Source organism: Trifolium pratense, linkage group LG3 (genome assembly GCF_020283565.1).
Source record: "Trifolium pratense cultivar HEN17-A07 linkage group LG3, ARS_RC_1.1, whole genome shotgun sequence".
In the NCBI taxonomy this organism is placed as follows: domain Eukaryota; kingdom Viridiplantae; phylum Streptophyta; class Magnoliopsida; order Fabales; family Fabaceae; genus Trifolium; species Trifolium pratense.
Window position 1 is genome coordinate 49,846,003 of NC_060061.1, and position 17,477 is coordinate 49,863,479.

At 31.5% G+C, this 17,477-nt stretch overlaps 2 protein-coding genes across 2 annotated transcripts; both read left to right on the forward strand.

Moving 5' to 3' along the window:
- The first annotated feature begins 954 nt into the window (after positions 1-954).
- On the forward strand, positions 955-3,485 carry LOC123917506 (transcription factor TCP5-like). The gene is made up of 2 exons (XM_045969249.1): positions 955-1,151; positions 1,661-3,485. Exon 2 carries the CDS (start codon positions 1,736-1,738, stop codon positions 2,906-2,908), a length of 1,173 nt encoding a protein of 390 aa, XP_045825205.1. The 5' UTR covers positions 955-1,151; positions 1,661-1,735; the 3' UTR covers positions 2,909-3,485.
- A 7,637-nt stretch (positions 3,486-11,122) lies between these two features.
- Positions 11,123-16,847, forward strand: LOC123917507 (transcriptional corepressor LEUNIG_HOMOLOG-like). The gene is given in 14 exon segments (XM_045969250.1): positions 11,123-11,487; positions 11,581-11,630; positions 11,949-12,034; positions 12,175-12,236; positions 12,239-12,268; positions 12,545-12,654; positions 12,824-13,119; positions 13,233-13,308; positions 13,430-13,538; positions 13,935-13,984; positions 14,081-14,341; positions 15,053-15,124; positions 15,404-15,653; positions 16,504-16,847. Coding segments are annotated over 11 exon segments (1,152 nt in total). The 5' UTR covers positions 11,123-11,487; positions 11,581-11,630; positions 11,949-11,984; the 3' UTR covers positions 15,440-15,653; positions 16,504-16,847.
- Positions 16,848-17,477: the final 630 nt, after the last annotated feature.

The window sequence follows — 17,477 nt, forward strand, 5'->3', positions numbered from 1 at the left end:
CTATATTAAACACATCCATTTATAAAAAATAATTTCATAATTTACAAACAATAATTCAAGTGATAAAAGATTTGAATTTCTTAAGCAAGTGTGATTAGGGTTATTTCTTTAACATTTATATGAAGAAAATTTGATTGGAAGAAAAGAGCTATTAAATATGTCTCACAACCGATTCTTCGATGAAGAGACTCCAATGCAAAGTTATTTAACATAGAAGTTTGATCATATATATTATTCTATTTAGATAATTTGATAGGTATTTTTTTGGTCATGTAGTTTAGTGGCTCAAAATTTCACTTTAAAGATGAATAAGTGAAATATCTGAGGTTCGAACTCTGACTCCTCTATATATAATACGATATTCCTATCAACTGAGTTAAGCTTACGGGCACGGGTAATTTGATAGGTATTTTAGGATATAATAAATGAAATGCTAATAGTGATAATAATAATTATTATTCTTACTCTAGTAGGGCAAGTGCCTTTTGTACATGTTTTTCATTTTATATTAATATATAATCATATTTGATGTTTTAAACAATATTTTCTACTAGTAAAATGGACTTAAAGGTAAAAAAAATTCCCTTCTCATTTTTTTATCTTTCTCCCTTTGAGCCAGCAGTTTCTGTTCCTAGTCAAGTACTTAATTATGTTGAATCTTGGTGTCTGTTGTGCCTTTCAAAATACAATTGAATATTACTAGAAATTCATAAAAGTTAATGATTAAATCTGTGATTGTGTTCAGCACAAATATAGAATGAAAAAATATCGAGGAAGTTACTTATAACTAGCAGTATGGTTGATGTGTCACTTTACAAAGATGCCACCTGATTAAATAACAATATAAACTTTTATTAAATTATTTATTATTAATATTTTACATATTTACATGTTGTAAAAAATTCCAACATCACTTCTTTACCAAAAGTCTCACACCATTTATTATTCCTTTAAAGGAAAAGGTTGAAATCTAAGACTTAGAAACAGCATCTTCTCAAATAATAAACATTTTAGTGCTCATTTGGGAAAAACTTTCATTTTAGGTTATTTCTATTTCCACTACTTTGCTGCAGCTCAACTCTTTCTTCTCTTTCTAGCTATAAGCTATGGTGGAAGAATAAACAAATAGCTTCCTGAATTTTCTCTAACAAGTAAGTTTTTCTTGTTCATCCTTATATGCTTCTCAATCTTCTCATGTCAAAAAAATCCTTTTTTTCTTTCTTCAACTTGGTTTCAATAATTATCAAAAGATAAAAGGAATTGTTTTTAATTTTCTTCAATTTTGGAGGAAAAAAAAACTGATTTCATTAAAGAGAACTTCCATATCTTGGAGATTAGTTTTTTATTTTATTTTTTTGAGCAGCCAAATATAATTATTTATATTAGATGTAGAATACAAGAACCTTACTTTTTCCTCTGTAATTTTTTAATTAGTCTCTTTCTTTTATTAACAAATAACTTTGAAAAATGTAAATTAATATTTATAGTCAAGGGTGCAATATTTTTTGTATTATTTCTTAGTTTATTATAATTAATACAAAATTCTATAAACTAAGATAGTGTATTATTATTATTATTATTATTATTATTATTATTATTATTATTATTATTATTATTATTATTATTATTATTAATATGTTTGTCATATATATACTTGCAGCTAGTTAGTACCATAAATTGGGATTGAGGAGCAAAGTATAATTGAAAGAGAAAATGATTTGATAAAATATTCAAGATGATGTCAAGTTCAAGAGATGGTAATTATCAAGAAAAACAAGGAGATGAAAATAATATGACAAATATTGAAAAAATTTCCAAGACACCTTCAAGTACTTCAAGACAATGGTCAACATCAAGTTTAAGAAATCCAAGAATTGTGAGAGTATCAAGAACATTTGGAGGCAAAGATAGGCATAGCAAAGTTTGCACAATAAGAGGATTAAGAGATAGAAGGATTAGGCTTTCAGTTCCAACAGCTATTCAATTATATGATCTTCAAGATAAACTTGGTTTAGGACAACCAAGTAAAGTAATTGATTGGTTACTTGAAGCAACAAAATGTGACATTGATAAATTACCACCACTTCAATTTCCTCAAAGCTTTTCACAATTTCATCATCTTCATCCACAAACCCTACTTCCTTTTCATGATCAATCAAGTAATGTCTTATCTCATGAACTTTCTCTTGGTCCTAATTTATATGATCCTAATTCCACATTTGTTGGAATTCAAAATCTTATGGCAAGGTCAAAATTTTGGGACATGGATTCAAGGATTAATAATAAAGGTAAAGAAGTTGAAAGAGAGTACTTTGGTGATAAAGGTAAGTGGATTAAAACTAATGATGAAGAAAATCAAGGTGGAGAAGCTAGTTACAATAATTTTCATCAAGTTTCAACTCAAAAGCTTTTTCCTATGGAGACTCACTCTAATTTTCTAAACAATGCTATGCCATCATATAACAACTACCATTCGGAAGCTTCTAATTTGTCTTTATCTCAATTTGGAACTAGTCATGGAATGTTCCAATCTCATCAACAAGTAGATCCTAATCAAAGTAGTGGAAATAATGCTTTGCAATTTCCATTTTCTTTACCAAATTCACAATTATTTTTTGGTCCTTCATCTTCTACTACACCACCATCATCATCATCATCACTTTTGAATCCTTTTATGAACAATTCAATTGAAAATGATCCAAGAGTACAATTCAATCATTTTCAGTTCATAAACTCAAGTACTTCTTCTCAAGCTATGCCTCATCCTCTCATTCCATCTTTTCATCACTCATTCAATTCACCTCCAATTAGACCTTTTCCATTACCATTTAGCTCTAGACTTCTAGATTCCGATAACAATAACAACGGTGACCAACCGGATAATAAGGGTAGCCGTGATCGTTCTTGAAGATCGTCGTTGATTCTATACAACAATGGCTATGATGTGAGCAGTCAACAAGTACTTGGTGTGGTCCATGGTTATATATTCTTCATAGTCAAGGTGAGTGAATACATGCCTATATTTATCTATATTGTGGTTGCATACACGGTGGCATTGCGAAGTTGATACAATTGTGGTTGCAGAGACTTCAAAATCCTTTATATTGTGAACGAAATTGTGGTTGTAGACTACAATTTAGTACGAGGCATGTATGTTAGTAAGCATGGCAATGCTATATTTTGTGTTTGAATCATTGTGATATTGTTTTTTTATACACAATTGTTAGTTGTTAGTATTTTATGTTAGTTATCACGGTTTGAATCTAATTCCTCCTTCCGAAACTCCTTCAAGCATTTCGGCTCAATTACTTGAGCTACGTCTTGAAGACAAACCTTTATGATTTAAGTTTTATTTGTATCATTTGACAAACCTTTGTTGGTAAGTTAGAATAATAATCTTCATTTTCTTGTAATCATATATATATGAATTACTCCATTATAAGTTATTTTAATTTTATGTCAAGAAATTGTGTTTGTTTATTCAATATAGTAAGGTATATATAGTTAATTTCAAGTACCTACCTCTTCTTTTAAAGAAATAAAAAAAAAAATAGATACTCCCTTTGCCCTTAATTTTCAGTAAAAGTGAGTCAATTTTTTTTTTTTTTATATATATATATATTTGACTATTTTTAGACTAGATACCTCTACTTTCTTTGATCTATTTTGGTTTATTAGTACTTCAAAAAGAAAAACTGAATGTACAAAATATGACTTTGAAGAAGTTAGCATTATTTTTGATAAATTCAAACCGGTTAAGTACACTTCTATAAACTCACGTGCTATAACTAGCTATGTACTCCTAATGAAATAATCATATATAGGGTTGAATTAGTACTCTCTTTCTTCATCTCTTATACATTTATCATTCTACAACCTTAATTTGAGGTTAATGACTATAGCAAAAGCGTAGCTCTTATATAGTCAAATTTAAGCTTCTTCTCCTACGTACTAGCTAGCTAGCAATAGCATATAGTTATATAAATTTTGCCTATAAATCTTATGTGTTCCTTAATGTCCTAGAAATCATCCTTAGATCCTACATTTTTTTTTAATGGAAAATAATTGATATATAGTACATTGGCTGTATATTTATTGGATTAAGATCCATTTATATGGTAGTTTATGAATTTTATTTTGACAATAAATAGTTTATAAATCTTGATCGATGCGATGCACATTTCAACGTTAAATAATTTTACGTTACTCAATCATATAACTGTTTCAATTTTCTCCACATATTTTCATTAAAGTGCTTGACATGCAAAGTTGTGAGACTTAAAACGTCAAAATTTTCTTCAAATCTAAGTACATAAGGGCTTTATTTTTAGAGGAGAATTTGTTAATGTATCATCTTTAGTAGAACAAATTATTTACATTGCTTGGTTTTGGTTTATAGACCGAATAGAGAACAATGTTAAGGTAGCTTTTCTTGATTTGTGCAACAATCCCTTAACTTGTTTTCATTGTATCTAAGGTGATTGTTTTTGAGTTGTAAGGGTTGAGTACCCCTTGTACTCTTAATAATTCATACATTGCCTATTAAAACAAAGTACATAAGGGCTTTGGTTATCTGAAATTATATTCATTTTGATGGACATGATAAAGACAGATTGATGCGATTGTTACAATGACTAAAATGATCTAATGTTCTTACATGTTGTCTGTAGATGTGATTGAAGATCACACTGTAATTATGGTGCGATGTATTTTTTTGAGAAAATTATGGTGCGATGTATTTTTTTAAGAAAAATCAATATCCATGGAAACTTCCGATAAAATAGGTCTAACTCCTTTAAACCGAGTTGAGCTATCCAACAACCTTTTGCGAGCAATTCAAAATCTACTAAAAGGATGCAAATTAAAATTAATAGCTGAATATATATAAAATTTGTAACATTTTAATTAATCTCTTGTTACTATTAACCCTTAACTTGTTTATCACATGATATATATACTTGAGTACATGAAATGTACTATATATACCTGAATGAAGAGATTGATATGTAAGGAAAATTTAAACATCTAGTTACTATATGTCAACGTTTGTGTGTATGTTTGTCTGTTGTACAATTTCATTATTGTTTCGGTTTTCAATTTTCATATCAATGCAGCTTTAAATAGAGAACCACATGCAAAAGTATTTTTCTTGTCATTTTTTATTGGACAAGAACTGTAACTATAGACTGACATTGACACATGTGTTATTTTTTAGAGAGCTAACTCAAGTATACTACAATTTTTTATTTCAAAGGTAATACATATGCATGTATCTTATTGTTTGTTGCATGTTTTGTCATAAACATGTTCTTGTTCCCAAATGCAGAATTTCTTTTATTGCTACATAAGTTGTACATGCAGAATTTCTTTTGTTCATACATAAGTTGCTGTTGTTCCTTGTTGGTGATACGGTATTAACAGTTTCAAATTCTTTGTGGTCAGAAATTTCACACATTTACAAGCTTAAAAATGTTAGATCAAGATCGAAAAAATAATCAATATATATGGATTTGTTTATCAAAGTAGGTTTATCATGCATGCATATTTTTTTTAATGGCAAATAAGTATTATATATATAAAAATATAAAAACAAAAGTCTAAAAATAAATTAGGAGTATCAGAAGTACTCAACGATAAAATAAAGATAAAGTAAGAAAAAATATATACACCACCAAAACACCATAATATAATCAAAATTGTGCAAAACCATAATATTAAAATGCATATGAAACATAATAATTATTTTTTGTTTAAGAATATAGTTGTTAAGATTTGTAATTGTTACTACAACATATACAATCAAGAAATATGGATCCACAGTGAAATTTTTGTGAGTTCAAAAGCTAGTAATGCAATATATTGGGCAGGGTCGACACAAACATTATACGAGGCCTAAAGCGAACTAGTGAGACCTTTTTTGCTTAAAAATAATAATATTTTTTTGAAATTATTTTATTTTTATATACATTTTATTTTTGAAACTAAATCATTTATTAAATTATCATAATAAGTTTTATTTAACATTTAAAGATTATAGTTACTTGAATTTTTGAGAAGTTGCAAAGTTATATTCTCATTTTTATAAATTGTTTTTCAAAAGCCTTTATATTTTTTTCCAAGGCCATTTTCCTACCGTGGAATTATGAGTTTATGACTGAGAAAAATTTTTTCCTTTATATATTTTTTTTTTGTTTTCAAATGCCTAAAACTCTTGCTTGAGTTGCCTTACCATTAAACCGGCCCTGATATTGGGAATTCTTTTATTAATGACTTTTGTTTTTAGAGTTAGTCTTTCTCATGCATGGTGACCACTGCATGTGAAGTTCTGCACATGACCCATTAGGAATTAAAAATTATAATGAAAAAATATTACCAAAATAAAAATAAATAAAGATAATGAAAAAAAAAATGCATTTGATAGTGCAACTAACAATCAACCCCTATATATGAACTTGAAGTTGGATCCTCTAGAATTGGTTTAGGGGAGAGACTGTATTTTGCCTGATCACAAAAATCTGTGCAGTCACTAAACAACAGCGAATACTTCATATTTAATACCAATACTTAGTAAAAAATAAACATAAGTTGAAGCCATTTTTATTTTTGGCCTAAACTGGTTATCCTCGGCACACAATTACAGAGACTAATTTCTTGAGTGTTGTGAGATTCAAATGAATGACAAATTCTCTCCGAGAGTTTTAATACTGTTGCATGCCCAAGACTGTAATTGAACACGAAAGAAGAGACATGTATCATCTCATTTAAATACTCTAAATAAATTGAAGTCATTTTAGTTTCAAGGTGTGAAACTAAAAATATGTGTCTCGAAATATACAAAATATGTGTGGAATAGAGAGAGACAATAAGTGAAGTTTATCTTCATCTGTGAAGGTAAGGGGAAGCATTTATCCACAAAAAAGTGAAAAGGGAAAAAATGTTACCTAAAACTTACGGTTATTCTGACAATGAAAAGGAAGAGACATAAAATTACAAGTAGAGGACTGAATTTAAAAACAGTACTCTGAATTTTCTGTACACAATAATATAGCACAAGATCCAAGAATCAAATTAAATTAGGGAGCATCAGGGGTTGCAGCAAAATAGGTTTTAAAACTGTCCTTTAGAAGTGGCAGCATGTTCAATATGATCAAAACTTTCTTTTTCTTGTGGTCCTAAGTTCTTCCCCCAACTAATTCTCTTGAACTATAAAAAGTTATAATTCTGTGGTTTTGGTTTTTAACCAGTTCATATTTTACTTCAATATTTAAAATAATATTATTATTATGAAAATACTTTTCTGTTTTCTTCAATATAAAACTTTAGATTATGTGTAAAAAAAAAAAAATTGATTGGAAAAGCACACTTCATTTTCCAACGAAGTTGGAATCAATAGAAAAGATTAGATTCTCATAACTTGCGATGAATTAGGGTTTGAATAATGGTTGGATTAGATAGCGCTATTTTTAATGTACAATTTATCATCGATTTGGTTTGGTTATAGTGTTGACTGATTCCATTTATGCTTTGTTTGCAAGCTCGGCGTCCAAAGTGAGCGGGGTAGGATGAAAAGAAATTGATGTAGATTTGTCGTATGGTTGTTTTTGAGTGATTTGGGAGCGAGAAATAGTTACATATTTTTTGCAATCATCTCTAGAGTGGAAGAGGTGGTTGATGTAATTAATTGCCTTTTGAATATGTTTTTTAGGGTGGAAAAATCTCGATGAAAAATATGTTTATTTTTACCTTAAGAAAATTATGAAGAAAAATTAAACTCCATAAAAAGTTAAGAAAATCTCTCGAGCTCAACATTAATTGACAATACAAACCCAAAAGAATCTGGTGGTTTGGGGTTAGGATACATGAGCTATTGATTAAGTCCATAAGTTAAGGTTCGACTAATGTGATCCAAGTCCATTTATTGTATAGGATACTTTCATTTGTATCTTGATTGTGATACTTTTAGCTTATTGCATATATAAGATACATTTAATTTGTTACATGAATAACACTTATCTTATTACATGTACTTTTTTATCATGAATCGTGAAATAAGCAAAAGAATGTCGATCATTCATTCAAGAATAAAGCTTGTACATCAAATATATATACACAAATGTAGGTGTATATTAGATAAGGTACATAGCATGTAGCATATAAACTATACTCTAACTAACTAAATTAATTGTTGCAACCAACTAGTTGACTTGTTCATCGAGTTATTTGCCATCTTTTGTGTCCTTGATTGTGCGGTTTTACGTTTTGGTTCGAATTTTGAATTTGATATATCACTGGACGATGAGAAAAGGTACTTGATAACAACAATTCTTTGAATATTTCTATTAAGAAATCGAAGTTGTCACCGAATGATGATCACAACGATGAGAGGAAGATGACATTCCTTTAAGCCTAGGCAAAAGGCAGAGACGATTAGAAGAGAAGAGTTTGTAGTCCAATCCATAAATAGAGAGATTGAGGAGTGCTGCAAAGAACTTGGAAATAAAAAGACACAAGTTAGTCATGTTAGAAGAACAAACGAAATCCACACCAAAGTGCAGGGCAAAGTTGAAAGGAAGGAAGAGGAACAAATGTGTATCACTCTCCTTCTTTTCAACTTTGCCCTAAATTTTGTTGTGGATTTCGTTAGTTCTTCTAACATGACTAACTTGTGTCTTTTTATTTTCAAGCTCTTTGCAGCACTCCTCATCAATCTCTTTATTTATAGACTGCAGACTCTTCTTTTCTAATTGTTTCTGCCTTTTGCCTAGCTTAAAGGAATATCACCACCTTCCTCTTCGTTGTGATTATCATCAGGTAAAATCTTTGATTTCTTAACATAAATATGCAAGGAATTGAATTATTTGTAAAAATATTGTTGCCTTAACGAGACCTAAAACAATATTGTTGTCTCCTTAAGACAATAAAAATGCGTAGAAATCACGTCATTATATATGCTTGCAAATCGCGCCACTATGTGGTAGGGGTGCTCGCGGTGCAGTTTGGTTCGTTTTTGAGCATAAAAGTCATCCTAACCGCAAGATAAAATTGCATGCGGTTCGGTTTAGTTCGGTTGATTTTTAAAAAGTCATCCAAACCAAACCAAACCAATGCGGTTAGAGTTTGTTCAGTTTGTGTCGTTATATAAAAAAATATGACGATATTACCAACTTGTTAAAAATTAAATAACATTAGGAAATTTTAATTTATTTTATTGTTTACATTATATAATATGCATATACATAAATTGCATATACATAAGAACTTATTTTTAATACCAACAATATAGTTCTCGATCGTGTTAAATGATATGTTTTGACGGCTTATTGTTCAATTGACTCAATTTGGGTTGGGCTTGCTAAGTTGGACTAGATAATAGGTTGATTGCTAATAGTTGATAGAGATAAGTTAAGTATTGCGGTTTGCTTTGGTTCAGTTTTCTAAAATGAAAACCGCAAACCAAACCAAACCGCGCGGTTTAGAAGAAAAATCATCCGTGCGGTTTAAACTAAATGCGGATTTTTGCGGTTTCGGTTTGGATTGGTTTGATGTACGGTTTTACTTTTGGATTGGTTCAGATACGATCACCCCTACTATGCGATTGAATAGTGGTGCGATTTTTCCAATAACTAGGTTCTTTCTGAGTTTTTACTTCAAATTGTTGTATTTTCTTCAATTGAACTAAATTCTTAGAAGAGAAGAGTCTCTAATCTATAAATAGAGACGATTAGAAGAGAAGAGTTTGTAGTCTATAAATAGAGAGATTGAGGAGTGCTTCAAAGAACTTGGAAATAAAAAGACACAAATTAGTTGTGTTAGAAGAATTAAAGAAATCCAACACAAAATGCAGGACAAAGTTGAAAGGAAGGAGGAGGAACAAATGTGTATAACTCTCCTTCTTTTCAACTTTTCCCTGAATTTTGTTGTGGATTTCATTAGTTCTTCTAACATAACTAATATGTGTCTTTTTATTTCCAAGCTCTTTGCAGCACTCCTCAATCTCTCTATCTATAGACTGCAAACTCTTCTCTTCTAATCGTTATTTTGCGTGAGCTTAAAGGAATACCACCTTCCTCTTCGTCGTGATTATCATTAGGTGAAATCTTTGATTTCTTAACATAAATATTCAAGGACATAAATATGCAGGGAATTGAATTATTTTTAAAAATATTGTTGCCTAGACGAGATCTAAAACAATAAGTTGTCCAACAACTTCTCCATTTTTGAGTCCCTGCTTCTCATATTTATATTGGTTTTACTTTGTTTCTTTCTCTACATCCACTCTCTATCATTACTGTTAGATAATAAGACTTTAAGTATTAAGCTTTATATGTTATAGTAAGTACTATTATAAATTCTTTTGTAATTCTTATGTTATTATATTCTGTACGTAATGTTAATAATATTCTATTGAAACTAGCCTCCTTCTCTTTGTCTATCTTTGTATCTTTGTTGTTAACATGGTATCAGAGCTCCGCTGTCTTACGCCTGCCTTTTCTCATTCTCTTGACATATATCGAAGAACATTGTCACCCGTTGTTGTTGATACAAAAACCGCAACCGGTGACAATGCTCTTCGAGATATGCCAAAAGAATGGGAAATAGGTGGACATAGGACAGTGAAGTTCTAATACTTAACAACAAAGATATAAAATAGACAAAGATAAGAAAACTAGGGTTTCAATAGAATATTATTAACATTACAAAACATAACAAAATAAAGATTACCAAAACATCTTAATATAATAAAGGATCAGTGGTTTTGCAAGCCCCCTCTTCAAACCCTAATTTCTTGCCCAATCAATCTCCTACATTTTTCCATGTTGACCAATCACATATTGCCACCTCTAGGTTTCCATTTCATCTAACCTAATTTGCTTGTCCTTTGGTAACCCTAATATTCTATCCAATAGTTAATTGACACTTATTATATGCTTAGAAAACCACATGGTGGCAACTAGAAACTTCTATATGGTTGCAATGATTCAGCCTGCATCAATCCTGTTGGGCCTTTCCTTGCACCAATTGAAAAGCTCCACTAAACACAAGATAACAGCAAGTAAACCAAGTGAATCAGGACACAGATTTGGTTCAGCCCACAGATTTCATCTCTCTGTTAAGAAAGAATCCCACCAATTCCCCAATGCTATACCCTCAAGATTGTCAAACTCTTTCTCTCACCCTCCATCTCGTCCTTGTCCTTCACAATCACAACCACCGCCACCACCACCTATGAGGGAGTGGCCGAGTGAGAGATTTGCCGGCGGGTGACAGAGAGTTCCGACCGATATAGAGAGTTCCGGTGGTGTTTCGCGGTAACACGGCGGTGTTTGACGACGGCGGTGACAGAGCTTCTTTCTCCTTCTTTCCTCTGGTTCGATATTTCTTTCTATACATTTATTTTCTTTTTTTTTTCTGTTGCTTTTTTTTTTTGTTGGTTAGGATGATTGAAGATTGGAGGTGGTGGTGAAATGTGGTGGTTTATGGTGGATGGTGATGTATCTCGAAATTCATTTTCTAGATTTCATCTTTCTCAATTTGTGAATATTAATCTCTCTAACTGGTTTTCTGTGTTGTTTTTTGCAGGCTCTATGAAAGAGGCAACTCAGTTTCAATTTTTGGGTTCTCAATTTTAGGTTTGATTTATGTTTTTCTGTTTCTTTGCTGGGTTTTCTTCTATTTTTCCTGTATCCTTCTTGCTGATTTGTTCATCATCTTCTTGCAAAGAAATAGCAGCCTCATCCCATCAATTTGAGTTATAGTTATTTAGATTAAATATACATTCTACTTAAGTTATAAACAATAGAAGTTTTATCATTTCATTATCTTCTTGATTATGAATGATGACAAATTTAATAAGTTTGATTGACGGAACAATGACAAATTTAGAAGTATGGTTGATTTTCATGTTTGATAAAGGGTTCTAAAACTAAGTTTTTTTTTTCTTTGCAGAGAATACCACAAGCTGTTAGGAATTTGGGTTTGTCAATATGAAGCCAACTTTGGGTCAAGCTCAAAGTAATTGGGAAGCTGATAAAATGTATGTGGACTTGCTAAATGCTTGGCATTTTTTACACTCTAGAATTTGTTTTCTTTTTTGTGTTTGTTTCTGGTTTATTTGATTTTGGTCTTGAGGATCATGTTATGTTGATGTTCATCTGTTTGTCTGTTATGCTTCAGGCTTGATGTTTATATTCATGATTATTTTCTGAAAAGAAAGTTGAACGCCAGTAGGTAAGAAACTAAGAAACAAAAGTTTCGACGGATCCAGTAGGTAAGAAACTAAGAATTAAGATTGTTGATCATTCTTTACTATGTTGTGTTAATGTGTTATCAAGAATTAGGTTAACATGTGTTTGTCAAGAATTAGGAGAGTTTTTTTTAGGTAAAGATGCAGAGAATTGATTTAATTTATCTTCTAAGCTTGCACGTATTTCTATTTAACGTTTTTTTATTTGAAATCATAGCTCAAAAGTTTAAATTATATGATATGATGAAAGCAGTGGCGCAACTGAGTATATACTTAGTTTGTAAGTTTTGTTTTTGATAGCAATTGATGCACCTGGAGGATTTCTTTTCGAGTGGTGGTCTGTCTTTTGGGATATATTCATCTCGAGAACAAATGAGAAACATTCTGAGGCTGCTACCGCTTACATTGAGGTGAGCTTATTATGTAACACATATATTTTATTTTTGTTAGGGTATGGCTACGTGTATCTATCCTCTTGAGGACCCCCCTTGGTGGGAACCTGGTGCACTGAGCTGCTTTTAGTTCTATATATTGGTTGGTAGCAAACTTGATCTTATGCATGTATTTGCATGTTGATAGACCCAGCAAACGAAGGAAAGAGAACAACTTCAAATGCAGCAAATGCAACTAATGCAGCAACGCAATGTCCAGTTACAGAGAAGAGATCCTAATCATCCTGCACTGAGTGGACTGGGTGGTTCCTTAAATGCCATTAACTCTGAAGGTATGTTGGGGCAGCCACCAGCAAGTGTGTTGGCTATGAAAATGTATGAAGAGCGAATGAAACACCCTCATTCAATGGATTCAGAAGCATCTCCAAATCTTATCGATGCGAATAGGATGGCTCTTCTCAAATCAGCAACAAGTCATCAAGGGTAACTAACTTTGCTTAGTTTTATAGATTGTAGTTACCGTGTGCGAGAAAGTATCACTATTAACTTGATCTATGGATCGAATTGCTAATAATTAGGGTTATTTTCCGTTTCAGTCAGCTGGTTCATGGTAATTCAGGGAATATGTCCAATGCATTGCAGCAACTGCAAGCACGGTCTACTTTAACCAATGTAACTACTTCAACCATATCCTAACTTAGATATTGCACATGTTTTTCTTAACTATAATTTTGAATTCTTTCTCTATTTTCACCACTACTATGATAAGAAAGTTGATAAATTAATTTTCCAGGACATCAAAGGAGATGTTAACATTGGCGCTGGTCCAAAGAATTTGCCTTTGGATACATCAGTTTATCGACAAGCAATTTTACAATCAAAATCTGGGTTAGGAAGTGCAGGTGTTGTTACTGTGCCCTCCTTCACATTTTTACTTCAAATTTCTGCTTTTTATGATCCGTCTTTGTATTAAAACTTTTTCCTTTCTGTGCGCACGTGTGTGGTGGTTTAGAGGGCCAGAGTGCTGTTTCATGCAGCCTATTATGTTTTTTGTGATGAAAATAAAAGACTATTTCTGTTGATTTTCTTGATAATCCTTTTTCCTAAGTGTAAAATTATAATTTCCAACATCATCTTTAAAAATGAAGGAAACTCCTAGCAACATTAGTAGTGTTGGCTTTATTATAAGTTTTGGTGTATATCTCATGCAGAGATACTCTGCATGGCTTTGACATTTAGTGTTTAATATCAGTTATGGTGGATCTATTTTTTTGATTATTTCTTTAATTATCCTTCGGGATTAAATCAAGGAGTTACAAGTCTTCCGTTGAAGGGATGGCCTCTAACTGTGAGTTGAATGTTATTCTCATTAGCGCCGTTTCTCTGAAGTTTGTTGAACTTTTTTAGAGCAGATTATGACCTATCCTTATCCCTTTTTTTACAGGGAATTGATCAATTAAGACCCGGTTTGGGTGTACAAGTTCAGAAGCCTAATTTAACACCACAAAACCAATATCTGTTAGCATCACAACAACAGGTCTTGGCGCAGGCTCAGGCACAAAACAGCCTTGGAAATTCTAATTATGGTGATATGGATCCGCGTAGACTTTCTGGTCTTCCCCGAGGTAGCTTAAATGTGAAGGATGGTCAATCTAAAAGGAACTATGGAACCATTTCCTCCCAAATGCAATCAGGTTCACCTAAGGTTAGACTTGCTCTTCAAATATTAATAGGATATCAAATTTAGCAGACTTTTGGCGTGTTGCTTGAGTGAGAGCAATAAGCACCCTTGATGTATGCATAGTAAAAATGTAAGTGCATTTTAATTTACAAGAACAGTGTCAACAATAAAACAAACTATATCTGATGACTCTAATATTTCCAATGATACATTTTATGACATATTCATCAATATTTTCAGCATAATCAATACTTTCTCTAGCCTTTGTCTAAGAGTATGAATATATTTCATAATCTTTCTAAAAAATGATTATATGAAATATCTTTAGGATTTTTCATCCTTTACATGCAATTCGTTAGCTCTTGACTCTCAAAATCATTGATGTCAGTGATATATAAAAATCAATAACTAAAATTTAAAAGAGCATCAAAGTGGTATCACTCCCTTGACATTTCAATAATCCCTAGAACATGAGCAAATAGGAAATTTCTCTTAACTTGCCGATATGAAAAGCAGAAATGTTTCATGCTGAAAGCCCCTTTCAGTGTTAAACATGAGCAAATAGGAAACTTTGTCTGTATGTGATAGTGATAAGTTAGCCATATACATTAGTTCTAAGATGGTAAATGTTTATGTTGTTCTTTTCTTTTTTGTATAATACAATTGCAATAGATTATGACTTGGATGTCAATTTTGAAATATTGAATTTTTAAATCTTCAATCGGTGTCATACAGATGAGGATGACCCAGTCACAACAATCGTTATCTCAGCAGCAAGAGCAATTGCAGCAGAATCAACTTCAGCAGGTTGTGCTTAATGTGTCTATTTTTTTTTTCTTCCCTTCTTTGCCTTTTTCTTTGGAATGAAATGAGATGAACATGGTAAATGTTGGGAGTCCTACTTTGTGTAAGGTTTTTCAATTGACTTTTCAAATTTGGTTGTTTGAGTTGTGAAGTTAAGTGGCACGTGTATTATATGTTGATGTTAATTTTAGCTAGGGTGTTGTTGATTGGTGCAGCTGATTTTATGAAAATTAGAATTTTTTATGTTGTATATTTCAACTGGATTTTGTGACTTTGATATAGGCAAGAGGCAGGCTGAGGAAGAAGTACAGGCAGTGAGTGCAAAAAAGCAAAAGCTAGAAGAGGTTCATCAAAAGAAGGAAGCTCAGTTGAAGAAATTTAAGAATGATGAAAGTAGTTATGAGGAAGAGGTACTATTATATGCTTTAACCGTGTTTCTTGTGATGTATTCAAGAGAATGCAGACAGAATGATTAGAAGTTCAACAAAAGAAATCAAAATAGAATAAGCTTGCTTATGAGGAAGATCCAACGGTATGTGCTCTCCCTTTATGTCTTTACTGTTGCTGTCATGCAAGGTCCTCACTATAGTAATGAGACCTTGCATTCCATAACAGTAGTGAGGACCTTGCATGACAGCAACAGTAGACACAATGAAGTTCCCTAGGAATAGTATATGGCATATACTGATACAATTTTGTCGAATATCAGTTCCTATGTGGGAATTATGCAGAATATATTGCATTCTAAGGATGCATAATTTGCAGGAATATATTGCATTCAATTATGCTTTTGCACATCTTACATAATTCACCATCCTTGCCAGCCCATAATTCACCAACGTATATCCTATGCCAAAACTATCTTCTTCTAACCCTTCATTTTCTATATGGCATGCTCTCTTATAATTTTGAATGCTTTAATATACAATACTTAATCGGTTCACCTACTCAAAGAATTAAATCTTTGGCTGGTGTAAAAAAAGAATGAAAGAGTTCTCAAGTGTGCTTCATGAAGTTAACTTCGGGTTTGGCTTGCTATTTGGTTACTATGAACATGATCAAATATTAATTTAGAGTGAGTTGTTTTCTCATTCTTCTCATACCGATCATGAAAACATAATTCCTCATTCTTCTCATACCGATCATGAAAACTTAAGATTATTTTTTCTACTTGATTGCTTGCTTTTCAGATGTGTTAGTTATTCTTGATTTGATTATCCATTTGATTTTCTCCATGACTATGGATAAACTATGTTCAATATAGCTATGTTTACATTGTTGCACTTGGTTGTGGAGTTGAAACCAATGATAAATCATGCTGGTAACATTCAATATAGTTATCTTTTTATCTCAGATATGATGAATTTCCAAATTTTATGCAGGGAATTTTAGATTGTAGGATATGATAGAAGATTATCAATTTGGTTTGGGGCCTTAGATCTATATGCGACATGATTGCCTAAAGAGGGACTTGGAGCTTGAAGTTATCAACCAAATTAATGGAAAAAAGGAGCTGTGATTATTTTTGAATTATTGTTTAGAGGAAGAGAGAAATAATGTACTCTTGCATCCTTATTGTGCATTGAAACTTTTTTTTTTCCCTTCATATTGTAATGATAATGATAATTTATGTGGTTGTTTTTGTAAATTGAATTTGGATATAATGAGATTGACCTAGAAAAGTCTCCTATATTGAAGAATACAGGAAGGATGAATTCTATTTTGGGACTTGCTATCATGTCCTTCACAAAATTCTTCTATCATCATAATATACAATGGTTTCTGCTACCTATATTTTGAATAGCACTCTCATGTCCCATAGCACTCTCATGTCTCATAGCACTCTTATCTATTCTCAAATAGTAGTAATCTTTCTATAAATGTCATAGGTCATGAAAGTTCCATTATAAAATTTGGTGTGATGATTCACTTGAAGTGTGCATTTGGTCTTCATTTATGTTTGCAATGATCAATTATGTTTAACCCACTTAATTAAGATTAAATTATATGATGCCTTTAATTTAAAACATCCTATATTTGTAATGATATATGCTTCACTCACTTGATTGACAACATTCATGATTGAAATAAATTTGACGTTCAGCCAAATGAACCAATTTGATTAATTTTTGTATGCTTATGACTAACTTCATTTGGCTCATAGCATCCATGATTGACAACAACCATGATTGTTATATATATGACGTTCTTCCAAACCCGTGCATCGCACGGGTCGGTTACTAGTTTATAATAATACCTAATGGACTAGATTACTAACATATAAAACCTAACAATTAAATCCCTAGTATCTAAGATTATAAGGCTGTTTAGATATTATTTATTTGTATATGTTTAA

Coding starts and splice junctions, on each gene's coding strand:
- LOC123917506 (XM_045969249.1), top strand. CDS start 1,736: ATGATGTCAAGTTCAAGAGATGGTAATTATCAAGAAAAACAAGGAGAT.